A 25,439-nucleotide genomic window follows, 5' to 3' on the forward strand; every position below is an offset into this window, starting at 1 on the left:
AAGAGAGATTAACAGTAGCATCTATACCAGAACAAAAACATGTCAGTACTAACAGTAGCATCTATACCCAGAGCAAAAACAGTCAGTACTAACAGTAGCATCTATACCAGAACAAAAACATGTCAGTACTAACAGTACATCACCCAGAGCAAAACATGTCAGTACTAACAGTAGCATCTATACCCAGAGCAAAAAAACATGTCAGTACTAACAGTAGCATCTATAACCAGAACAAAAACATGTCAGTACTAACAGTAGCATCTATACCCAGAGCAAAACATGTCAGTACTAACAGTAGCATCTATACCAGAACAAAAACATGTCAGTACTAACAGTAGCATCTATAACCAGAGCAAAAACAAGTCAGTACTAACAGTAGCATCTAATACCCAGAGCAAAAACTCCCTCTCGACAGAGTAGCTAGCTAGGCTCTCTCTGCTAGTGGCAATTGCATCCTGCATGGATACCTGGGGATCAGACAAAATGCTAAACGGTCCTTTGGTTGGCACCTTTTATGTTGTTCATTAGTTGGTACTACCACTTCTATGCACTGCACATGCATTTTTACATATATTATATGCATAAAGTCAACAAAACAGACAGGAGACGGAACTGACACCAGCCATCGCCATTACAGCACCAGAAAACCAAATTAAAAAAGACTCCACACCCAACTAAACTCCATCCCCCTCAGTTCTCTTTCAATCATATCATTCCCACCCCATCCCTTCAGAGAACCAAAGTTGCATACATAACCAGACAAGTTTACTGTTGTTACCCAAAGAATGCATTTTTTGGTTGAAACCTCAATGGTCTCCCTCTCTCTGTCTGACTGTGGTTGTGGCAGGAAAGCCCAGGAGGAGATGATCTCGGAGCTGAGGCAGCAGAAGTTCTACCTAGAGTCCCAGGCGGGGAAGCTGGAGGCCCAGAACGCCAAGCTGGAGGAGCACCTTGAGAAGATGAGTCAGCAGGAGCAAAGCAAGAGGAGCCGTCTGCTGGAGCTGGAGACCAGACTCCGAGAGGTCAGAGTTGAACTGAATTGAATAAAATGTATTGATCCCCAGAGGGGAATTTGGATAAATAGGGGAGAAGCCAGGGAAGAGAAGGGCCCCCTGTATTGTACACAGTAAGACTATGGGCTGGCTTCCCAGACACTGATTAAGCTGAGACTATGAAGCATATTTGTGCTTTTGAAATTGCTTTTGTTGTCTAGGGCAAAGCTTAATCAGTGTCTGGGAAACCAGCCCAAAAAGTGTTGACTTTGGCTGGCATTTACACAAGGCTACTTGCATGCAACTTCAGTTTCAAGTAATACAGTGCCTTCGGAAAATATTCAAACCCTTTTCCACATTTTGTTACGTTACAGCCTCATTCTAAAATTCATTAAGTAGTATTTTTTTCCTCATCAATCTGCACACACCACCCCATTTATTTATTTATATTATTTTGCCCATTTTTCTCCCCAATTTCGTGTATCCAATTGGTAGTTACAGTCCTGTTCCATCGCTGCAACTCCCTACGGACTCGGGAGAGGCGAAGGTCGAGAGACGTGCGTCCTCCGAAACACAACCCAGTCAAGCCGCACTGCTTCTTGACACAATGCCCGCTTAACCCGGAAGCCAGCCGCACCAATGTGTCGGAGGAAGCACCGTACACCTGGCGACCATGTCAGCGTGCATTGCGCCCGGCCTGCCGCAGGAGTCGCTAGTGCGCGATGGGACGGGAACATCCCAGCCGCCCCATGGGTCTCCCGGTCACTGCCGGCTGCGACAGAGCCTGGACTCTAACCAGGTTCTCTAGTGTCACAGCTAGCACTGCAATGCAGTGCTTTAGACCACTGCGCATAAAACAGGTTTTTAGACATYTCTGCTAACTTATTAAAAATGAAACGCTGAAATAAGACATTTACATAAGTATTCAGACCCTTTACTCAGTACTTTGTTAAGCACCTTTGGCAGCAATTACAGCCTCGAGCGTTCTTGGGTATGACACTACAAGGTTGGCACATCTGCAGATCCTCTTAAGCTCTGTCTCTCCAGAGATGTTAAATCAGGTTCAAGCCCGGGCTCTGGCTGAGCCACTCAAGGACATTCAAAGATTTGTCCTGTTGGAAGGTGAACCTTCGCCCCAGTCTGAGGTCCGGAGTGCTCTGGAGCAGGTTTTCATCAAGGTTTTCTGACTAGTCTCCCAGTCCCTGCCGCTGAAAAACATCCCCACAGCATGATGCTGCCACCACCATGCTTGGGATGGTGCCAGGTTTCCTCTAGACGTGACACTTGGCATTCAGGACAAACAGTTCAATCTTGGTTTCATCAGACCAGAGAATCTTGTTTCTCATGGTCTGAGAGTCCTTTAGGTGCCTTTTTGCAAACTCCAAGCGTGCTGGCATGTGCCTTTTACTGAGGAGTGGCTTCCTTCTGGCCACTCTACCATAAAGGGCTGATTGGTGGAGTGCTGCAGAGATGGTTGTCCTTCTGGAAGGTTCTCTCATCTCCACAGAAGCACTCTTGAGCTCTGTCAGAGTGACCATCAGGTTCTTGGTCAACTCTGACCCTGACCAAGGCCCTTCTCCCCCGATTGCTCAGTTTGGCCGGGCGGCCAGCTCTAGGAAGAGTCTTGGTGGTTCCAAACTTCTTCCATTTAAGAATGATGGAGGCCACTGTGTTCTTGGGGACCTTCAATGCTGCAGAAAGTTTTTGGTATCCTTCCCGAGATCTGTGCCTCGACACAATCCTGTCTCGGAGCTCTACGGACAATTCCTTCAACCTCATGGCTTGGTTTTTGCTCTGACATCCACTGTCAACTGTGGGACCTTTTTATATAGACAGGTGTGTGTCTTTCCAAATCATGTCCAATCAATTGAATTTACCAAAGGTGGACTCCAATCAAGTTGTAGAAACATCTCAATGATGATCAATGGAAACAGGTTGCGCACCTGAGCTCAATTTCGAGTCTCATAGCAAAAGGGCTGAATACCTATGTATATAAGGTATTTCTGTTTTTAATTTTTTATAAATCAGCAAATATGTCTAAACCTGTTTTTGCTTTGTCATTATGGGGTATTGTGTGTAGATTRCTGAGGATTTTTATATTTTTTTATCCATTTTAGAATAAGGCTGTAAACTTAAGAATAAACTTAACAAAATGTGGAAAAAGTCAATGAGTCTGAATACTTTCTGAAGGTACAGTATTTCACCTCAAGCAACTTTACTGTTCTAAAGAAACAATTCATGAAACAARGTGCAGTAAATTTACCCACACCCTTGTATTATCCGATCAAATCCAAAGCAATGCCATGACCCTTCAACCTTTGGTGTTCTAGATGGGCCTGGAGCACGAAGAGCAGAAGCTGGAGATCAAGCGCCAGGTGACGGAGTTGACGTTGTCGCTGCAGGAGCGGGAGTCCCAGATTAGCGGGCTGCAGGCGGCACGCCACGCCCTGGAGAACCAGCTGCAGCAGGCCAAGACAGAGCTGGAGGACACCACCGCCGAGGCCGAGGAGGAGATCACTGCCCTCAGGGTGAGAGGAAAGGACGTTGGCAGTTCAACGAGACAAGTCAACCTGCACAGCTGAACACACACACACACACACAACCTGTCATGTAAATCACACCAGAGGTCAAGACTTTTGTTTTATTTTTTTCAGGCCCACAGAGATGAAATCCAACGCAAGTTTGACGCCCTGAGAGACAGTTGCTCAGTAAGTAAAATTTGTCGGAATTCCAATTTCAGTAAATGTCAGTATAGATTAGAATGTACGTTCTCGCAATGATTGAATTCCTTTCAGTCGTTGCTTTTGTTCCTCACCCCCACCACCACCAGGTGATCACAGATCTGGAGGAGCAGCTGACCCAGCTGAGCCAGGAGAACGCCGAGCTGAACAGACAGAACTTCTACCTGTCCAAGCAGCTGGACGAGGTCACGGACGAGACGGACGACCGCCTGCAGCTGGGACAGGACGTGGACCGCCTCCGCCGCGAGGTGGCCGACCGTGAGATGCACCTCAACAACCAGAAACAGGTGACGGACGTCTGCTCATCATTTGTTTCCTCTACCTTCCAGAATGTTTGTTAAATGTTTGTGATACGCTCCATGACTGCTTGGTCACTTAGAAATGTCCTTGTTTTTGAAAGAAAGGCACATTTTCTGTCCATTAAAATAACATCAAATTGATCAGAAATACAGTGTAGAGATTGTTAATGTTGTAAATGACTATTGTAGCTGGAAACGGCTGATTTATAATGGAATATTTACATAGGCGTACAGAGGCCCATTATCAGCACCCATCACTCCTGTGTGCCAATGGCACGTTGTTTTAGCTAATCCAAGTTTATGTGAAGAGGTGACTCCGGGATGCTGGCCTTCTAGGCAGGGTTGCAAAGAAAAAGCCATATCTCAGACTGGCCAATAAAAAGAAAAGATTAAGATGGGCAAAAGAACACGGACACTGGACAGAGGAACTGCCTAGAAGGCCAGCATCGCGGAGTCACCTCTTCACTGTTGAYGTTGAGACTGGTGTTTTGCGGGTACTATTTAATGAAGCTGCCAGTTGAGGACTTGTGAGGCATCTGTTTCTCAAACTAGACACTCTAATGTACTTGTCCTCTTCCTCAGTTGTGCACCGGAGCCTCCCACTCCTCTTTCTATTCTGGTTAGAGCCAGTTTGTGCCTTTCTGTGAAGGGAGTTGTACACAGCGTTGTACGAGATCTTCAGTTTCTTGGCAATTTCTCACATGGAATAGCCTTCATTTCTCAGAACAACAATAGACTGACGAGTTTCAGAAGAAAGTTCTTTGTTTCTGGCCATCAATTAGATATAAAATTATAAACTTGGATTAGCTAACACAACATGCCGTTGGCACACAGGAGTGATGGTTGCTGATAATGGGCCTCTGCRCCTATGTAGATATTCCATWAAAAATCAGCCGTTTCCAGCTTCAATAGTCATTTACAACATTAACAATGTCTACACTGTATTTCTGATCAATTTTATGTTATTTTAATGGACAGAAAATGAGCTTTTCTTCAAAAACAAGGACATTTCTAAGTGACCCCAAACATTTGAACGGTAGTGTATATACACAGATTCGGCATAGGAAGTGACTAGTGTATCAGTTCGTTATTGCAAACGAGAATGAGTTCTCTACTTCTCAGTGACTTACCTGGTTACATAAAGGCAAAATCAAACAAGTGACTGGTGTGCCTGTAGAACATTGAGACTCTGAAGACGACGTGCAGCATGCTGGAGGAGCAGGTTGTGGAGCTGGAGAGTCTGAATGATGAGCTGCTGGAGAAGGAGAGACAGTGGGAGGCCTGGAGGGGAGCCCTGGAGGACGAGAAGAACCAGGCCGAGAGGAGGACCCGAGACATGCAGCGCCTGATGGACAACGAGAAGCAGAATAGGTAGACACACCCACACGCACGCCAGATTATCATACACACGTCAAGCAAGCGTCATACATGCGTGCGCACAGGCCTCATATATGCACACACGTGTCTTACACGCTTCATACATAAACACACACACAATACAGTACATACAAAGGTGCTCATGTCACATTTACATATGCAAATGCCTGCACACACAAAACCTGCATCACACACACACTACAAACCTACTGCTACCCACACACAGCTGTGCGCACACAGGGAGTGTTAAGTTTCCATGTGTGTGTAGGTTGCGTGCGGACCAGCGCAGTACCGAGTCCCGCCAGGCAGTGGAGCTAGCGGTCAGGGAGCACACGGCGGAGATCGTGGCTCTACAGCAAGCCCTGAAAGAACAGAGACTGAAGGCCGAGAGTCTCTCTGATACGGTGAGTCTCGTCTATAGCGTGACACTAGCGACGGCAGGTCCATGGGTTTGATTCTCGCTGGGGTCACATATGTAGAAAAACAATATGTACTCACTGTACCGAATCGCTTTGGATAAAAGTGTCTGCCAAATGGCATATATTATATTTTCCTACACAACCTTTGAACTTGTGGTTGTGTGTGTTGTCAGCTGAATGACCTGGAGAAGAAGCACGCCATGCTGGAGATGAACGCCCGCACCCTGCAGCAAAAACTGGAGACGGAGAGGGAGCTGAAGCAGAGGCTGATGGACGAGGTAGAGAGCACTCCGCAAACATTCACACAATATTGGATTTCATTTACCCAAAGTAAGTAAGCCTTGTCCGAGCCAGGACGGCCCATAGGGCAGGAGCCTGTCTCCTGTTTGTAGTGTGAGGCAGCTTAATGTACAAGTACACCCCTGGTCAGGACGCTAGTCCAATTTACACAAAAAGTTACAGAAAATATTATTTTAGATTGTCTTGGAATGATGTGTGTTTGTGTGGTGACCTCCCCACCACAGCAAGGCAAGCTACAGCAGCAAATGGACCTACAGAAGAGCCACATCTTTCGTCTGACACAAGGCCTGCAGGAGGCTCTGGACCAGACTGACCTGCTGAAGACTGAGAGGACCGACCTGGAGTACCAGCTGGAGAACATCCAGGTAACATTACACTCAGTCCCACTCAGACCGTTTTGAACACTGCTGAGCCCAGCTGTTGTCAGCTGGCCTGGGTCGTATTCATTCGGCACCAAACAGACTGGAAAAGGAAGGTACTATGTGGTCTTGTCCAATAAGAAACGCTTATTTTCGTTTTTTGAAACGTCCGCCGTAGTTGCTGGAATGGCTCAGCTCTTACAGCTAATTCCATGTGAGACGTTCGCTGGTAGCCTGATGCATTTATATTGACATTGATTCTTTCTCCCGCCACAGGCTGTTTATTCTCATGAGAAAGTCAAGATGGAGGGCACCATTTCTCAGCAGACCAAGCTGATTGACTTCCTCCAGGCCAAAATGGATCAGCCCACCAAGAAAAAGAAGGTGAGAGAACTCCGCGATGACGGCGAATGGCGCAGTCTGCGTAGGGAGCAGATGGTTGTTGTTCTTCGACGGGGACACACAGGCTCAAACACACACACAATACGTCTTAATGTTACTGCATGTGAAATGAATGCCACACAAGTCCGGGGCTCCTTCTGAAACTCCAGGTCCCTCGAACTCGAGCTCCCTCTCTCTCCTGCCAGGGTATCTTCGGGCGGCGGCGTGATGAGCTGGCGCCCAATGGGAACGGGGCTGGGGGTTCCGGGGCACAGGCCCAGCCAGCACTGCCCATGCAGTACAGTGACATGAAGGTGGCCCTGGAGAAGGAAAGGACACGCTGCTCAGACCTGGAGGACGCCCTGCAGAAGATGAGGATAGAGCTGAGATCACTAAGAGAAGAAGGTGGGTGGTGTCGCCAACAATCTTATTACAGGACATAAGCCCATATTCATAAAGCCTCTGAAAGCAGGAGTGCTTATCTGGGATCAGGTCCTCCCTGTTCATGCAATAAGGGATGGGGAGGTGTGGTATATGGTCAATATACCACGGCTAAGGGCTGTTCTTATGCGCGACGCAACGCGCAGTGCCTGGATATAGCCCTTAGCCGTGGTATATTGGCCGTACACCACAAACCCCCAGGGTTCCTTATTCCTATTATAAACTGGTTACCAATGTAGTTAGAGCAGTAAAAATACATGTTTTGTCATACCTGTGGTATACAGTCTGATATACCACGGCTGTCAGCCAATCAGCATTCAGGGCTCGAACCACCCAGTTTATAATATGAATTATTATCGAAAAGGCCAAACTGATCCTAGGTCAGCACTCCTGTGAGTTGTTTGTGAATCCATGCCCTGATGATTGTCATAGTGTCTGGTTCAAATCCTTCTCACTGATCTGACATATTAGGGAGAGCAGTCCAGTGGAATGCTGACTTTATTCACCCTGTCTTCTTCAGGGAAGTGAGGACACATTTTTAGAAGTATTTCAACAGGGTGATTGTATATTAATGATGGAGACGATGTACAGGAAGCAATGTTTCTGGTGTGTCGAAGTGTGCCAGGTGTAGCCTAAAGCTTAACGTTTCCTCCCTCCCAGCGGCCCATTTTAAAGCCTCAGAGCACGCCCCGGCCACGCCAGCCTCCGCCCGCCAGCAGATCCTCATGTCGGCCATCGTCAAGTCCCCCGAGCGCCAGCCCAACCCCAGCAGCCTCCTGGCACCCTCTAGCTCTGCGCGATGCAAGGAGAGCTCCACGCCCGAAGGTAAGTCCCACAGCCCCTGCTCTCGGTCTGTGTCTCTCTCTCTCTCTCGCCACTTTTAGAACTCTTCATTTTCTTTCTCTCTCATTCTGCTCACAGAGAAGCGAAGGGTAACTTTTGAAAGTAAGTGTATTCCCAGTTTGAAACTGTTGTGAAGAGGTAAGCATCTTCCATCTCATTGTGCTTGTTGTATTCATCAAGTAAAATGTTAGTTGTCACATGCGCCAAATACAACAAGTATTTAAACTGAAATACTTCCTTACGGGCCCTTTCCCAGCAATGCAGTTAAAAAGCAAGAACATTTACAAATAGATAACAATAAAATAGTAACACAATAAAAATTAAATTAACGAGGCTATATATAGCCTATACACAAGGCGTACCAGTACCGAGTSTACTGGTGTACGAGGTAGTTGTGGTTGTTGATTGAGGTAATACTCTATGTACAGTTGAAGTCAGAAGTTTACATACACTTAGGTTGGAGTCATTAAAACTTGTTTTTCAACCACTCTACACATTTCTTGTTAACAAACTATAGTTTTGGCAAGTCAGTAAGGACATATACTTTGTGCATGACACAAGTAATTTTTCCAACAATTGTTTACAGACAGATTATTTCACTTTAAATTCACTGTATCACAATTCCAGTGGGTCAGAAGTTTACATACACTAAGTTGACTGTGCCTTTAAACAGCTTGGAAATTCCAGAAAATGATGTCATGGCTTTAGAAGCTTCTGATAGGCTAATTGACATCATTTGAGTCAATTGGAGGTGTACCTGTGGATGTATTTCAAGGCCTACCTTCAAAATCAGTGCCTCTTTGCTTGACATCATGGGAAGATCAAAAGAAATCAGCCAAGAGTCTGGTTCATCCTTGGGAGCAATATCCAAATGCCTGAAGGTACCACGTTCATCTGTACAAACAATAGTACTCAAGTATAAACACCATGGGACCACGCAGCCGTCATACCGCTCAGGAAGGAGACGCTTTCTCTCTCCTAGAGATGAACGTACTTTGGTGCAAAAAGTGCAAATCAATCCCAGAACAACAGCAAAGGACCTTGTAAAGATGCTGGAGGAAACAGGTACAAAAGTATCTATATCCACAGTAAAACGAGTCCTATATTGACATAACCTGAAAGGCCGCTCAGCAAGGAAGAAGCCACTCCTCTAAAACCGCCATAGAAAAGCCAGACTACGGTTTGCAACTGCACATGGGGACAAAGATCGTAATTTTTGGAGAAATGTCCTCTGGTCTGATGAAACTAAAATACAACTGTTTGGCCATAATGACCATCGTTATGTTTGGAGGAAAAGGGGGGAGGCTTGCAAGCTGAAGAACCGTGAAGCACGGGGATGGCAGCATCATGATGTGGGGGTGCTTTGCTGCAGTAGGGGCTGGTGCACTGCACAAAATTGATGGCATCATGAGGAGGAACATGACGTGGATATATTGAAGCAACATCTCAAGACATCAGTAAGGAAGTTAAAGCCTGGTCTCATATGGGTCTTCCAAATGGACAATGACCCCAAGCATACTTCCAAAGTTGTGTCAAAATGGCTTAAGGACAACAAAGTCAAGGTATTGGAGTGGCCATCACAAAGCCCTGACCTCAATCCAATAGAAAATGTGTGGGCAGAACTRAAAAAGYGTGTGCGAGCAAGGAGGCCTACAAACCTGACTCAGTTACACCAGCTCTGTAAGGAGGAATGGGCCAAAATTCACCCAACTTAGTGGGAAGGTTGTGGAAGGCTATCCGACACATTTGTGTTAAACATGTTAAATAATTTAAACGCAATAGACTCAATTAGTATTTGGTAGCATGTAAACTTCTGACCCACTGGGAATGTGATGAAGGAAATAAAAGCTGAAATAAATCATTCTCTACGATTATTCTGACATTTCACATTCTTAACATGAAGTGGTGATCCTAACTGACCTAAGACAATTTTTACTAGGATTAAATGTCAGGAATTGTGAAAAACTGAGTTTAAATGTATTTGGCTAAGGTGTATGTAAACTTCCGACTTCAAATGTACATGTTGGTTTGGTGATTGATTGATTGAAGAACTATGTACATGTAAAAAGCAGAACGTCTGGGTAGCTGTCTAATTAACTGTTCAACAGGCTTTGGGGTAGAAGCGGTTCAGGAGCCTTTTTACTCCCAGACTTGGTACTCCGGTACCGCTTGCTGTGAGATAGCAGAGAGAACGGACTTCAACTTGGGTGGCAGCAGTCTTTGACAATTTTTAGGCCCTTCCTCTGACACCGCATGGTATAGAGGTCATGGATGCCAGGAAGCTCAGCCCAGGTAGCTCAGCCCGCTACCTTCTGTAGCGCCTTGCGGTCGGATGCTGAGCAGCAGCCAGTCAAGATGCTCTCAGTGGTGCAGCTGTAGAACTTTTTGACGATCTAAGGGCCCATCTTTTAAGCCTCTTGAGGTGGAAGAGGCTTTGTCGTGCCCTCTTCACGACTGTGTTGGTGTGTTTACCATGAGTCCTTAGTGATGTGGACTCCGAGGAACTTGAAGCTGTCTCCACTCCAGCCCCGTCGATGTGAATGGGGGCGTGTTCGCCCTCCGTTTCCGGTAGTCCACCATCTGCTTCTTTTTTTCTTTCTGATGTTGAGGGCAAGGTTTTTGTCCTGGCACCACATTGCTAGGTCTCTAACCTCCTCCCTGTAGGCTGTCTCATCGTCGGTGATCAGGCCTGCCACCGTTGTTAGGTACCAGTGTGCGGCAATGTAGTTGTGGGTGAACGTGAAGTACAGGAGAGGGCTAAGCACGCACCCCCGAGGGCCCCCGTGTTGAGGGTCAGCGTGGCGGATGTGTTGTTGCTTACCCTCACCACCTTGGGGCAGCCCTTCAAAGTCCAGTATCCAATTGCAGAGGGAGGTGTTTAATCCCAGGGTCCTTATTTTAGTGATGAGCGTTGAGTGTTGAACGCTGAGCTGTAGTCAACGAACAGCATTTTCACGTACAGTACGTGTTCCTTTTGTCCAGGTGGGAAAGTGMATTAGAGATTGCGTCATCTGTGGATCTATGGCGTCTTGGTAATCCGTCTTGCACTGCGGCCTTGTGAATGTTGATCTGTTTAAAGGTCTTACTCACATTGGCTACGGCGAGCGGGATCAACCCCCTCCCTTCAACTGGTTCATGGGGCACATTTACAACGCTAGTCTGCATCTGAGATGCATGTGATGCTGGRAGGGTTATTGACTGAAGGAACAAGTGTCTAAAGTATTAGTATTTAGTAGGCAACAATATGGAGGCAAAAATAGAGAGTGCTTCAGAAGGCTCTCAGGAAAGGCTCCATGCCAGTTGGTAAACAATGTGGGGTTGGTTCTTGGCAAATGTAACCGCCATTAAGTTATATTGAAATCTGTGCCGAACACCCTCAAAAAGCAAAGACGGGGTTGCGGTTCAGTTCAGGACTTCTGGTTTACAGTTGTTAAGACCCACCCCCTCCTGGACTAGAGCCCCAGCAGCACTTTTGACTGGAAAATAAAGTGTGTCCTTTGACCAGCCTTTCTTTCTGCAAAGCGAAGTAGATCTGAAACCATCTCTTTTACAAATACGATAGTTAAAGGTACATAAACCCATTGTCATTTGCATGAATCGACTCATAACCATGGTTATGTCACTAGAACCGAAAAATATGCACGTGCAGAAAATGAATTGCTATGCCTCATATAGTACTCTCTTTGTCTTGCTGTCAAAACATTTTTGCTTTCTCTTGTCTGGAGCTTTTAAGTGACACAAACAATACGCAAACTATGTGCATGCTGCAAAACTCACTCATTCTAGTTTTCACTCATTGTCACTCTGTTGTTGTAGAGTACGGGCGTCGCGTGAAGGAGAGGATGCACCACAACATCCCCCATCGCTTCACCGTGGGACTCAACATGAGGGCCACCAAGTGTTCTGTTTGCCTGGACACCGTGCACTTTGGACGCCAGGCCGCCACCTGCCTAGGTTAGTAGTCCTAATGGGCTTTACTGCCTTTCTTTCTCTGCCACCATAGCACTGCTGTTGCGCTCATGAGCAATGTCCCAGACCACTGCATTATGTTCATTAACCGTGTTTCAACTATTTCTTTCAACCAAACTTCCCTTTGGTTGAAAGAAACCAAACTTCCCTTCTTTTTTTWAAATTATTATTCCCGACACTCGTGTACAGGTATGAAGATGCAATGCAATAGAGTACTTGTTTTCAGCCAACATAACTGAAGACAATCACTCCTCCACAATACATGTATTTCCTTCTCTCTCTTCCTGGTCTTCTGTAGAGTGCAACACCCTCTGCCACCCCAAGTGCTCGCCCTGCCTCCCTGCCACGTGCGGCCTGCCGGCGGAGTACGCCACCCACTTCTCAGAGGCGTTGTGTCGGGAGAAGGCCAGCTCCCCTGCCCTGCAGCTCAAAGAGGCCACTGGCCACGTTCGCCTGGAGGGATGGATGAAACAACCCAGGTCTGTGTTCTCACAGTAGCGTCTTTATTATGGACATTCTTCTGTTTTTTTACCTACCGTACCTTGCTTTATGTAGAGCACTTTGAGAATTTGTTGGAAAGTGGTTTGAAAATGAAACGTCTTCCTCCTCCTTTTCATCTGTCTTGGGCACGAGCTCTGGGTAGGGCCCTTGACAGGGGAAATGTAACACCTCTGAATTGTAAGGTGTGTGTCTCTGCAGGAACTCCAAGCGTGGCCAGCAGGGCTGGGAGAGGAAGTACGTGGTGCTGGACGGGACCAAGGTGTCCATCTTCGACGCTGAACCCAGAGAAGGTACTGCTCCTTGACTTAACTCGCCTTTTTTCTTTCACCAGACTGTTTTGGCAGTGTTTTCATGACCCGTGGCCTCCTGGATCGTATTCATTAGGCAACAGTCTGAAACAGAGAGGGTTCTACCTGGACTTGTAGCTGGACTTGTAGCGTTGCATAACGTTTTGCTACAGTGGCCCTAGTAAATGTACTTCTGTTGTGTTTCCAGACTCTCTGAAGCCAGAGGAGGAGTTTGAGCTGTGTCTTCCTGATGGAGAGGTGACCATCCACGGAGCAGTGGGAGCCTCGGAGCTCATCAACACGGCCAAATCGGGTACAATGCACTTATAGATACTGTACACATGTAGATTAGAGTCCACCGGTGTTTGTCTTGGACAGAAATAAGTGCTGGTACTCCTTTTGTGCCGGTACTGTTTATATTTAGGTGCAGGAGSGCCACAATACTTGTGAGCTAATATTCTATAAGAGGAACAGGAGCTCAAGCAGTAGAACATTTTGAGGTGCCGGTACTCAGCTCCGGTGAGCTCCTGCCCAAGTCGAGCACTGGGATCCACCTGCCTAATGCACTTGGAGATCAGAGTAGAACTTCTGTTTCCCAGAAAACTCCATCTGGAACACACTAAGTTAATGAACACCTGACCTCTCCCTACATCCTAACTTGTGCAAAACTACCTAAACTCATCCTATTTGATGACTCTTTGCAGGAGTAATTGCACAGTCGTAAGGTAGCTAAACTGCTGAGCCTGTCGCTGTTTTGTATTTGAATGTGATCTGTAGTCTCTGTCCCTTCACTCTCGTATCTTGCTTCTGTCTGTGTTTCTGTCTGTGTGCAGACACCCCGTACATCCTGAAGCTGGAGTCTCACCCACACACCACCTGTTGGCCCGGCCAGTCCCTGTACTTCATGGCTCCCAGCTTCCCAGACAAGCAGCGCTGGGTGGCTGTCCTGGAGTCAGTCGTAGCCGGCAGCAGGGGCTCCAAGGACAAGGTGGAGGCTGACGCGGTGAGTGGACGTGCTTGTGTGCATATCTCGAAAGCCGTCTTCAATCTCTAGTCGGGTTGATATTTGAAGTGTTGTTACTTTCGAGGTCTGCGCCGGAGTTCTCCTACTAGTTTACAGATGGAACCCACACTCAAACATGAGAGAGCAAGACTTTCTTGGTGTTTGCCGAGAGAATAGGGTGTACTCCCACTCAATAGTATCTCTTTCTCTCCCCTTCCTTTCCCTCTCTCTTTGTCTGCATGTTGTTCCTCTACCGTCTGTGTTTGTGGATGTTGTCAATGATTTTATGCGTGAATACATATTTTACACACGCTGTATGTGTAAAATACACTGGGGTGTTGTTGACCACACTGTAGACAGCTGTTCCTAAAAGACAGAAGAACCTCTCCCCGCTGGTCCAGGTAAAGAGCTGCACGAGCCTCTGCCTTATGCTTGGGCCCAAGCGTATGCTTTGATTGACAGAGCATGCAGTAAACACACTTACTGTATACATACCCATGCACACACACTACACATTCAACATGTCAGTCACACATACAGTGCAAGCACACGCTCTCTCGACTCTGAAGAGCAGCCACATACCCACACAATGCAGCACCCATGCAGTGCATGTATGTGAGACGACACTGCTGTGCAGCTTTGTCCGCCGGCGTCATGCATGCACGCCCAGAGTCATATACGCCACACCCGCCCATGCAGCCCTGCGATACAATTGATAGATTGATTGGTCGATCAATTGGTTTGTCTGGTGTACCATTGTGATTTTGTACATTTTGATATCTTCCTGTTTTTCTTTTCTTGCGTGAAATGTTGTATGGAAATTGGAACGTGCTACATAAGTAAAATCGTTATAGTTATTGCAAACCCACCCCCAATTGCCCATATCCATCCCCATGTTGTCACCTGCTTCACCCCTGCAAACCACTTGCCTCTGTCACATCCACTGTATACTGTAGGCTATATGACCCTCACAACTTCCTGCATTGACATTAGTAGATACTGGGGGCTTTGTCTTGGTAAAATGCTAGGTTAGGTTTACACGTCACGATTCCTGACCTGGCCTGTGTTCCTCTCCCTCTGATGACAGAAACTGTTGGGTAACTCTCTGCTGAAGCTGGAAGGAGACGACCGACTGGACATTAACTGTACCCTGCCCCTCACCGACCAGGTACGTGTGCGAGTTTTATGCAGGATTGTGCTTCACTATGCATACAGAACCAGGAAACTTACCCAGGGATCTGGGTAAGCGATTGGGAATTGATTTAAATCTTACCTGAAGTTTCACATTGGCTTTCTCTCTCCCCCGCCATAGATAGTGTTGGTTGGCTCTGAGGAGGGTCTGTATGCCCTGAACGTCATTAAGAACAGCCTGACTCACATCCCCGGCCTGGCCTCCGTCTTCCAGATCCAGATTATCAAGGAGCACGACAAGCTGCTCATAATTACTGGTCAGTATTGTGGACAAACTCTGCCTACTATTATAGGCTTTAGCTTCGTGAGCTACTGGAAACATGGTCTTGAAAAAATAGACCCCATTTCCAATATCAGGTATATGCGAGTATCAAACCTGGCTTGCAGATTTGTGTTAGCTCCCCAAGCTAAAGCCTGATAGAAAGCATGGGCTCTGGGAGTTAAAATCTGTCTTCAGGTCTCAGAATGTGTCCTTAGCTGGATCGCCTGCTTAAATAAAGCTTAAATAAACAGGCAAGTTACTCAGCATGTGAGTGTAGTTCACTGAATCATCTCCGCTACAGTACTTGCAGTTTAGCAGTACTGCGATTCTGAATCGTGTTAGTGTAGTGCAATAACTGATGAAACTGATCACAAATGTGTTATATTGGATGTAGGATGCAGTTGGTACTGTATGTGTTTGTTGCTGATATCTGTACCATGTCCCGTCCAGGAGAGGAGCGGGCYCTGTGTCTGGTGGAGATCAAGAAGGTGAAGCAGTCTCTGTCTCAGTCCCATCTCCCGGCCCAGCCAGATCTCAGCCCATACATCTTTGAGACCGTCAAGGGATGCCACCTCTTCTCCTCTGGCAAGGTGAGCCACCGATTTGCGATTCTTAACTTTTCTTCATGGATTTTTCACCTTATCGAAATAGGACGAAACAWTGTTTTCTGGGGTAAAACTTTGTTTCAATCATAGCAAATTATTCAAGCACCTTTTCATGTTGTCTGTGCCTTCCTTGAAACTGTGGACACGACTGATTACGCAGTATTTCTGGAGTGATAGTTGTCCCGACTGTGTTGTTATTGGCCCTTGTGCAGATTGAGAATGGCACGTGTATCTGTGCCGCCATGCCCAACAAGATCACCATCCTGCGCTACAACGACAGCCTCAATAAGTTCTGCATCAGGAAAGAGATTGAGACGTCAGAGCCCTGCAGCTGTATCCATTTCACAGGCTACAGCATCATCATCGGCACCAACAAGTTCTACGAGATGGAGATGAAGCAGTACGTGCTGGAAGGTAGGTCAGCAACTCATCACACAGGATACAACATGTTCAAGGTACACTGTTATCTCGGGATAACTAGGGTGTTGTTCATTAGGCACCAAACAGACTGAAACAGGGAGAGATTACCTGRTTATTTTTTGTGTAATTGGTTGATTGATTGGTGTGGGGACCTCTCTCTTGCAGAGTTCCTGGATAAGAACGATGTGACGTTGGCCTCGGCCATCTTTGCGGCCTCCTCCCACAGTTTCCCCATCTCCATCATCCAGGTCACCCAGGCACCGCAGAAAGACGAGTACCTGCTCTGCTTCCACGGTCAGACATGTTTCATACACACTTCTATAGGCCGTGGGCGTGCGTCTTTGTCTTTCCGTTAGGAGAATGTGGTGCCGGATATTTGAGAAATTCACCGGACCCATATGCATTGGCTGCATAACCTGATTAGGTGCTCAGAATGACAGAAATCACATTTAGATTATGGTAGTTCATCTTAACAGAACATGCAACTCGAGGATGCAACGGCGTGTGTCCTTCCTACCTAATTCTGATGCGCACTTTGAAGATGTTAGAATAACTGTCCACGTTTACTGTTCCTCAGACAACAAGACGAGTAACGAACAGCAGTTGGCCTAGGCTATATAAAACAAATATTAAAAACCAATGAGGCTGATCCAACCGATCAGAATGTTTAGCTTGAAATGTTGATGAACTATTATTTTTTCACATTATAAGCGTAGCAATGCACACAAGGCAGTAGACTATGTGCGACTGTTTGTTCTATAATGCAATTAGCGGGAAAACACTGACAAAAACGCACTGCACATGTGAGTGGTAGAAATGTGATAGAAATGAAAATATCCGTTAGCAATTTAGAAAGGGAGGAGATCTAAAGATGCAAACACTAGTATCGGTTGCTAATATGACTAGGATTGTGCCTTTGGCTACTGGACAATGAAAGTAAGTTGATTTGAAAAGCAATACAACATGAGAGAAATTTGTTACTGGTTTCAATWGAATATGGAAGTCTCAATAAAATAATTTCCTCCAAGTTTTATGGTCGGATTTTGGCTAGGCTACTTTGAAGCAAGGTAAAACATGCCTCATAATATGAAGTAAAAAATTCAATTTTCAACCAATGAAGTATGTTTTCAAGTGCATACTGCCTCCAGCTCATTGCAAAGTGTTGCGCGGAAGCCTGCTTACTGTTTCCAATGCACTTCAATGGCGAAAGGAAGCGCGCTTCAATTACCAGTTGAGAAATAAAAGAGTAGCTGTTTTTAATCATGGCCATCAAAACTGTTTTTAATCATGGCCATCAAAACTGTTTTTAATCATGGCCATCAAAACTGTTTTTAATCATGGCCATCAAAACTGTTTTGAACACGCGATTGCCTTTAGAATTGTTGCGCAATGATTGTTCTTACATTATGAAAGCGCGTTTCACTCCCGAAACAAATTTAACTAGCTGTTTGAGGAGCTGTAGCAGCAGCTCATCCGCTGACAGATTATCCGCTCAAGCTAGGCTCTGTATCTGTAGGCTGCGTGCGTGTAATAATATAAATAATGACTACGCGCTCATTTAATTCCACTAAATTATGCAAATGAACTTATAGGCCGATACACATGTCCGGTCAAATGTATATTCATCAATGAATAGGCTAAAAAGCATTTATTTCTTTTTTTATCGGCTTTTCTTTTTTCTTTTTCGGCCAGAAGCCGTTTTTTACCGTTTAAATGCGTGTGCATGAGAGATGGCGTGTGTGAGAGAGGGAGAGTGCCTGTGCTGTCTTTATGATTATGTAATGACTGAGTAGTGTAGCCATGCTCTGATGACTGCTAAAAATGTCCGTTATATTCATTTCCACATAGTTTGCAATGCACACCAGCAGTATCACTTATTTCTATTGTGATGATTCCTTATGCAGAGTTCGGGGTGTTTGTGGACGCATACGGCCGCAGGAGTCGAAGTGAGGACATCAAATGGAGCCGTCTGCCTCTCTCGTTTGGTAAGTCAAAATCATTTTACATCTGAAACTATCATCTCGGAGTGATCCAAACAAAAGCATTGAWGAATTGCCATCTAGAAAAGTGTTATAATAAGACATTATAGGGGCTTGTAACACAGTGCTCCTCTCCTCATATCAGCCTACAGAGAACCCTACCTGTTTGTGACCTACTTCAACTCGTTGGATGTGATCGAGGTCCAGGGCCACTCTGCTCTAGGGTAAGATCACCTCACTGATCCTTTACTTAACTGCAACCCTGAGCTAGTTAACATAACATTGTAAGAAATCAATGGGGGGTATTGTGTCTTGGTCAGGGCCCACTCGTACGCTCACCTGGACATCCCCAACCCGCGCTACCTGGGCCCAGCCATCTCCTCCGGAGCCATTTACCTGGCATCGTCCTACCAGAACAAGCTCCGGGTCATCTGCTGTAAGGGCAACCTGGGACAGGASGGGGAGCTGCAGAGGAATGGCTCTGGACGCAGGTATGTTAATATGGCTCTTTCTTCCGGGATTTGGAGCAACAATGGGGATTCTTCATTCTGTCACTGCACCTTCTGTTGGCTGAGCTGGTTAGTGGAGGCAGGATTGGGCCGGGTCATGGTTACAGTGTGACTTCCCTTCTCTCTAATTTCACCCATTGTTTAAATTCCACCAGGAATCACTGAAGTGCACGTTGATGGTGTGGAGCTTCTCACAGGTGGCACACTTGCTGCATGGGTTGGCATACAAATGACATACAGTAGGTTGGCATGCAGGTGGCATACAGGTGGCATAGGTTGGCGTACAGGTGGCATAGGTTGGCGTACAGGTGGCATAGGTTGGCGTACAGGTGGCATAAGTTGGCGTACAGGTGGCATAGGTTGGCGTACAGGTGGCATAGGTTGGCGTACAGTTGACATACAGGTGGCATAGGTTGGCATACAGTTGACAGGTTGTCATACAGTTGATATAGTTTGGCAAACAGCTGGCATAGGTTAGCGTACATAACTGGTGAACTATCTGGTGATGGTGTTCCATCTGAGACCTGGATTAATACTAGCCTCTGTTCTTTGCAGGAGGAAGATTTCATTTTTTATTTGTAACAAAGCCTAAGTAAGGCAATTTTTATTCAAAATGGCCCCTGTGTGATGTTATAATAAAATATCTAAAATAAAGTATGGACACTTCTTGTATTTTCTGAGACTTCCTATATCAACCAATCAAGCACCTGCATTAATGTACATAATATTGCAGTGACTGTGTGTTTAGAGTTAGCTGATTTGACCACCGTACCATATAGTGCTTTATGTTTAAAGAACAGTAGAGAGGGTTCATTGCTATTTTTCCTCATCTTCATCAAAAATACAGTACAAAGACCGAATTCAAAAAAGCCATCCCAAATGTAATTTGTCAACCCTCATTCAGCCGTTATCCATACATGGAAAAGTGTTGTACTCTCTCTGTGCAATTTAGGGCTGAAAAATGAGTGTTGATTAGTATGCTAAATAAAGTGTAGGTGTGCCACCTCTGTGCAGGTCACGGATGGAAAAAGACCAGCTACAATTTTCATATCACTGAATCCATAATCCTCTGTGGACTATAGAATTGGAGATGTGACTTCTGGAGCTAACATGGTGACGATATGACGCAATCTCTTTAGCTCGCTATCCATTGGTGGAACCAAATGTGCAGTCAGCCATGTCTCATTTTTCTCCGTTGCACTTGCTCATTCTAGTCTCCTACTGTGACAGAGTGTGGCTAACAAATTACCTGTCTGCATTATCGCCGGGGATTTCAATGAGAATTGCTTTCTCCACATCCAAAGCCGTTGCTCGCTGCAGTCATTATTTAATATTACAGAGCTATTGAGGGTATTACACTAGCCATAGTTTTGATTGACATAAGCTTAATATGCATTTACACTGAACAGCTGCTTTTTCCATGACAGACTGACTGGGTGAATCCAGGTGAAAGCTACGATCCCTTATTGATGTCACTTGTTAAATCCACTTCAATCAGTGTAGATGAAGGGGAGTAGATAAGTTAAAGCTTTTTAAGCCTTGAGACAATTGAGACATGGATTGGGTGTGTGTGTGCCATTCAGAGGGTGAATGGGCAAGACAAAATATTTAAGTGCCTTTGAACCGGGGTATGGTAGTAGGTGCCAGGTGCACTGGTTTGTGTCAAGAACTGCAATGCTGCTGGGGTTTTTCACGCTCAACAGTTTCCCGTGCGTATCAAGAATGGTCCACCACCCAACGGACATCCAGCCAACTTGACACAACCGTGGGTTGCATTGGAGTCAACATGGAAAGGCATCCCTGTGAACCGCTTTCGACACTGTAGTCCATTCCCCAATAAATTAAGGTTGTTCTGAGAGCAAAGGGCTTTAACTCAATATTAGGAAGATGTTCCTAATGTTTGGTATAATCAGTGTATGTTTAATTGACCACTTTGTACCAATCACTTCTGCAAGCTGGATGCATAAGTTGCTCTTCCATGGTTCTTGTTCATACAGATAGTTCCCCTYCCATGACCCCAGCAGTACACTATGCAATGCTTTCTTGACACCATCTCTGATGGTCTAACAAAATGTTGACCCTGTGATCTTTGTCATGTGGTTCCTCTCCATCTCCACAATGGGTCTCTCCACCCCCTTTCCGTCCGCAGCCCCAACAAGCGTGGGCCGCCTTCCTACAAYGAGCACATCACCAAGCGCCTGGCGGCCAGCCCCGCGTTGCACAGTGACCCAGGCACGCCGCGCCGCTACCGCGAGGCCCGCACCGAGTTCCGCCGCGATAAGTCGCCCGGCCGCCCGCCGCACTCAGTGGAGAGGGAGAAGTCTCCCAGTGGTAGGATGATGATGGACCCCCGTCTGGCCAGGTCTCCAGGAAGGGCCATGGGGGGAGACCTACGCCTCGACCGCTCCCCAGGGAAGCTGATGGACCGGGACGTGAGGAGGGAGAGGTCACCCGGCCGGGGGTTCGAGGAGCAGCAGCCTGGAGTTCGTCAGAGACTCCACACTAGCTCCGGTCGCACGCCCCTCACCACTGTCAACAAGGTGAGACAGTAGACTATGTACAGAATACTTCCCAGAGTCCTATGTACTTCCCTTGCCCACATTACAGGACATAACTTGAGTGGTATTGGGTGCATTACTTTTGATCAAAGGCCTATGGTCCCATGCTCTGTCTTTTTAAAATAGTTTCTATGGATATGCTGACTCACTTAAATGTATTTTTCAATAAGACGTTCCTATTCCAGGGATATTGTTACGGAACCAATAACTAGCCTATGGATATTGTTACACTCGTTAGGGGTCTTAGGCCTAGTTAACCGGGCTGTAACCTGAATGAATGTGTGCATTTATGTGAGAAATCAGTGTATGCGCCTAGGTGTTGAATGTGTCTCTCTCGACTTCTTGGTCGGCCAGTCCAAGCGGATTATTATTTGTTTTCGATGGTGACGAAAAAGGAAAGTGCAAACAGGCATGCCCAAACAAGATTCAAAACCAAACGAAAGGCCTCATTGCCACCAAACCAACCAGCAGCCTCACAGCTCTCCAAGCTGGCACTCTGACTGATCACCTCAATTGGCAGCACCTGATGTGCTTATCAACCAGGCTCAGCGCCTGGATGAGATTGCTGCTGCCCCCTGGGGGAATAGTGTGGAAGTGTATACTGGATAGTGGGTTTGCCTATGTCCTAACACTAACCTTTACATTAACCTTATCACTTGACTCTATTTGTCTCTGATCTTTCTGTACAGGTGTGGGATCAGTCATCTGTTTGAGTGACAGCAGCGCTACATCAATCAGAAGAGTGACATCCCCAGCACAGCACATCACTCAGTTCTTACCAGGGTTAGGGAAGAGGAGCGGGGTCAGAATACTGCATCACCTAGAGAGCCCAATAGGAAAAGCAGCTAAAGCGTTGATGACCTACTGTCGATGCTGAATGTCATGTGTATGGGGTTTTTACTAGAATAAATAATACAAATAATAATAATGTTGATATACATTAACAAATAAAAAAAAGTATCCAACATTTAAAGTCAGCAAGGACCAAAACATAACATTTGTCACAAACACTGACAAAAACGCTTGGAATATCTGCAAAATTAAATCCTGGAAACAGCACTTACAGATGAGGCTTCAGAGTTTAGAAACACAACTAAATGTTCTCCTGGATTTGCTCTCACCCTGTGCATATCAGCTAGATCAGTGGTGGGCATCTCCTAGGGATGCAGTGTGTGCAGTCTTTTGATACAGCCCAGCACTAACACTCATTCAAATAATCAACTAATCCTAGTCTTTGATTTACATCAAGTGTAATTAGGTGTGTGTGTTAGAGATGATATGGAATAAAGTCTACACACCCACAGCGGCCCTCTAGTATTGGTCCATCCCTGAGCTAGATGACTACAGCTGACACACTAAAACTGCGCTACCCACAATCCCCAGCACCAGCTGGCTCTCGGGCCTTTATAAATCATCACGATGCTATTTGACACTGTAAATAGGCAGACTTAGGTTTAGTCCGAAATTGCACCCTACTCCATATATAGTGCACTACTTTTGTCAAAAGTAGTACACTTTATAAAGATTAGGATGCCATTTCAGACTGAGCCTGACTTTTTATAGATACTGAAAGGGAACCTCAAGGCTGGAAAAGCCACGTCTATTTTTGTTAAAGAGAAAAGTGATTGTTGTGTGTCCTCTTGAATGTCAAATGAATATTATTCTTTTAAAAACGTCCTTTATCAAGTGAGCATTTTGCCCTGGTCCCATCTTGTGTAATGCACTTCCACACGCAAAAGCAAACTTACATGCGGCTTGAGAAATCATTAAGCTTACAACCCACTACTTGAATATTTCTTTTTTTACCCCAATCTCCCCTTACCTTGTGTATACCCTCCAAATTGTTGTTTGTGATTGATCGGTGAAGAAAATCATGTTCTTTGATTAACTGATTCTTAAGGCATGGATGTACTTAAATGAGAATGGAAAATACATATCCTATGATCTTCAACTTCATTTCAGTGAACTACATGCGGTTTGACACTGGAGCATGGGCGATAAAGAAAGAAAGCTACATGTTTTAGTTAGCCTTCAATTTCCATTTTCTTTCAAATCCTCCTGAGCTATTATGAGCGACATTTTCCTACTGCTAAACACCTCTCGTGCAGAAAGAACAAATATGGTATTTTCAGTCACATAAGCCTACTCTTTATACTTTAATATATCTACTTACTTTTGATTTACTTATTCTTGATATAAAAAAAAAAAGAATCTGTCATTTTTATTTATTTATTTCTATTCAACCAAATTCAGTGTAGCACTGAAAGGTCATGTAGCAAATGCTTTTGGAACAGATTGGCTTACATGTGCAATAAGAAAGCTTTTGCTCACATCCTCTATACACAGAAGCAGACAGTTTTTGTTTTACTCAGCATCAGGGTGGGAGTGAACAGGGTTGTAAATCGATTTTAATTTCAGACTTGCTTATCAATTTACCATCTGCTACGTAAGTCCAGCCTTCTACTGTTTCAGATTTCAGAAACTTTGCTGGACCAAAATACCAGTGATGCACAGATATGAGCTAAACTTTAGATATGTGCATTTTGCGGATTCCGTTTAGACGAGGAACATGTCGCCCTGTGCTCGATATGAAGATATTGATGTCTTACAAATGCTAACAAAAGATGTACTAGCTTTCCCTGTAGAGTTTTGTCACACAATATTAAACATAACCACTGTCTTTAATTGCTGGCGTATATCCTGTGTGGCCTATGTGGAATCGTGCGAGAAAGAGCGATTCTGAAAGAGATTTTGTGTGTGTTCATGTCCAGTGTGTTAGGGTAACAATGCACATTTGGTATTCACTAGCTGCCCCAGCCTCACTGACGCCATCCCATTCTAGAGCCACTGGCATGCAGAGCAGCAGCGGCTATTTGTGTCTTAAACTGGGAATAACTCTGAGGAGAAAGACAGCTGCCTGCCTGCCCAGGAACAATTGTTCATCTGAGGGGCGTGGGTGAGTGAGTGGCATACAAATTTGAAATGTAATCTTCATACATGTTGCATTAAAATTTAGATGTAGACAGCTGTAATTGTCTAAATTAGGGGGAGCTTATACAGTCCTGTTTCACTGTATGTACATGTGAGTAACCTGTACAGGTGTGAARTGGAAATGTGTTTTTTTGCATATTCCACTCCCTCTGAGACACCCTCAGAGAATGAGTTCACAGCCAGGTGATCAGCCATTATCAACGGTGAGGAGAAGTTAGGAGAAGTTAGGGWTAAGTGCCTTGTCGGCTCAGGCATTCGACCCACCAACCGTTTGCTTACTGGCCCAATACCTCTAACCGCCAGGCTACCTATCTGACTTTTCGACCTCAAATTAACAAGTTACTAGAGACTCCTTCCATGCTGTGAAGGGACAGAGATTATGGCAGAAGTGACATATGCTACTTAGACATTGACTAGTTGTTAAACACCTGGCTGAAAGTGAGAAGATTGACAATGACGAGGTGAAGAAGGCTTTCAGCACGTCAGGACCTTTATATAGACAAGCCCCCCACCCAGACAATGTTGGGAGATTCTGCCCCTGCCCTGGCCCTAACACCCTATTCACTGATTGGCACTTTAGCACTTTCCCTTGCCAGCATGACAGGACCTGACAGGAGTGGTACTGGGTGACTTGTGAACTCTAATTGACACATTGTAAGGCGCTGTTCTCCGTCTCAACAGGGTCACACTTAAGTATTGGAACCCAGCTAATGTTGCGCTGCAGAGTTTGGAATGTGAAACTGGGTGCAAATGATTTTGAACAGCTTCCTTTCCTGGTCTCCTTTCGTTAAAGAGTTTGTTCACAGAAAATACAAATTGACATGATTTTCCAGCTACCTTGGCTGCTGTTTTTAAACACGCTTATGATACAAAGTTGCATGCTYTAAAACTGTTAGAAAGATTTATGTGAAGAGAGAGTTAACTAGCTATGACCGCTTGAGTGAAGTGTGGGCTCTGTAAATGAGTGATATGTATAGAAGCATGTGAGAGATGTGACTGGGCTTGCTCCACT

General features: G+C 45.5%; 1 protein-coding gene across 2 annotated transcripts in view; it reads left to right on the top strand.

The window, feature by feature from the left end:
- Positions 1-24,121, top strand: part of LOC111964570 (citron rho-interacting kinase-like) — a 53,354-nt gene extending 29,233 nt beyond the window's left edge. Inside the window, exons 22-48 of one of the 2 annotated variants that reach the window (XM_023988421.1) lie at positions 848-1,022; positions 3,323-3,520; positions 3,647-3,700; positions 3,823-4,020; positions 5,210-5,403; positions 5,678-5,813; positions 6,002-6,106; positions 6,353-6,493; positions 6,764-6,871; positions 7,075-7,273; positions 7,970-8,134; positions 8,231-8,254; positions 11,969-12,106; positions 12,420-12,600; positions 12,821-12,912; positions 13,118-13,222; positions 13,743-13,912; positions 15,000-15,080; positions 15,225-15,360; positions 15,816-15,955; positions 16,183-16,384; positions 16,556-16,684; positions 18,295-18,375; positions 18,515-18,593; positions 18,690-18,860; positions 21,028-21,418; positions 22,126-24,121. In XM_023988421.1, coding sequence (XP_023844189.1) covers positions 848-1,022; positions 3,323-3,520; positions 3,647-3,700; positions 3,823-4,020; positions 5,210-5,403; positions 5,678-5,813; positions 6,002-6,106; positions 6,353-6,493; positions 6,764-6,871; positions 7,075-7,273; positions 7,970-8,134; positions 8,231-8,254; positions 11,969-12,106; positions 12,420-12,600; positions 12,821-12,912; positions 13,118-13,222; positions 13,743-13,912; positions 15,000-15,080; positions 15,225-15,360; positions 15,816-15,955; positions 16,183-16,384; positions 16,556-16,684; positions 18,295-18,375; positions 18,515-18,593; positions 18,690-18,860; positions 21,028-21,418; positions 22,126-22,149 — 3,817 coding nt within the window. In that variant the 3' untranslated portion in view covers positions 22,150-24,121. The remainder of the gene's footprint in view (positions 1-847; positions 1,023-3,322; positions 3,521-3,646; positions 3,701-3,822; positions 4,021-5,209; positions 5,404-5,677; positions 5,814-6,001; positions 6,107-6,352; positions 6,494-6,763; positions 6,872-7,074; positions 7,274-7,969; positions 8,135-8,230; positions 8,255-11,968; positions 12,107-12,419; positions 12,601-12,820; positions 12,913-13,117; positions 13,223-13,742; positions 13,913-14,999; positions 15,081-15,224; positions 15,361-15,815; positions 15,956-16,182; positions 16,385-16,555; positions 16,685-18,294; positions 18,376-18,514; positions 18,594-18,689; positions 18,861-21,027; positions 21,419-22,125) is intronic. The other variant, XM_023988428.1, reaches the window with a different exon arrangement.
- Positions 24,122-25,439: the final 1,318 nt, after the last annotated feature.

The sequence above is a fragment of the Salvelinus sp. IW2-2015 genome, linkage group LG1 (genome assembly GCF_002910315.2).
Source record: "Salvelinus sp. IW2-2015 linkage group LG1, ASM291031v2, whole genome shotgun sequence".
NCBI classification, from domain to species: domain Eukaryota; kingdom Metazoa; phylum Chordata; class Actinopteri; order Salmoniformes; family Salmonidae; genus Salvelinus; species Salvelinus sp. IW2-2015.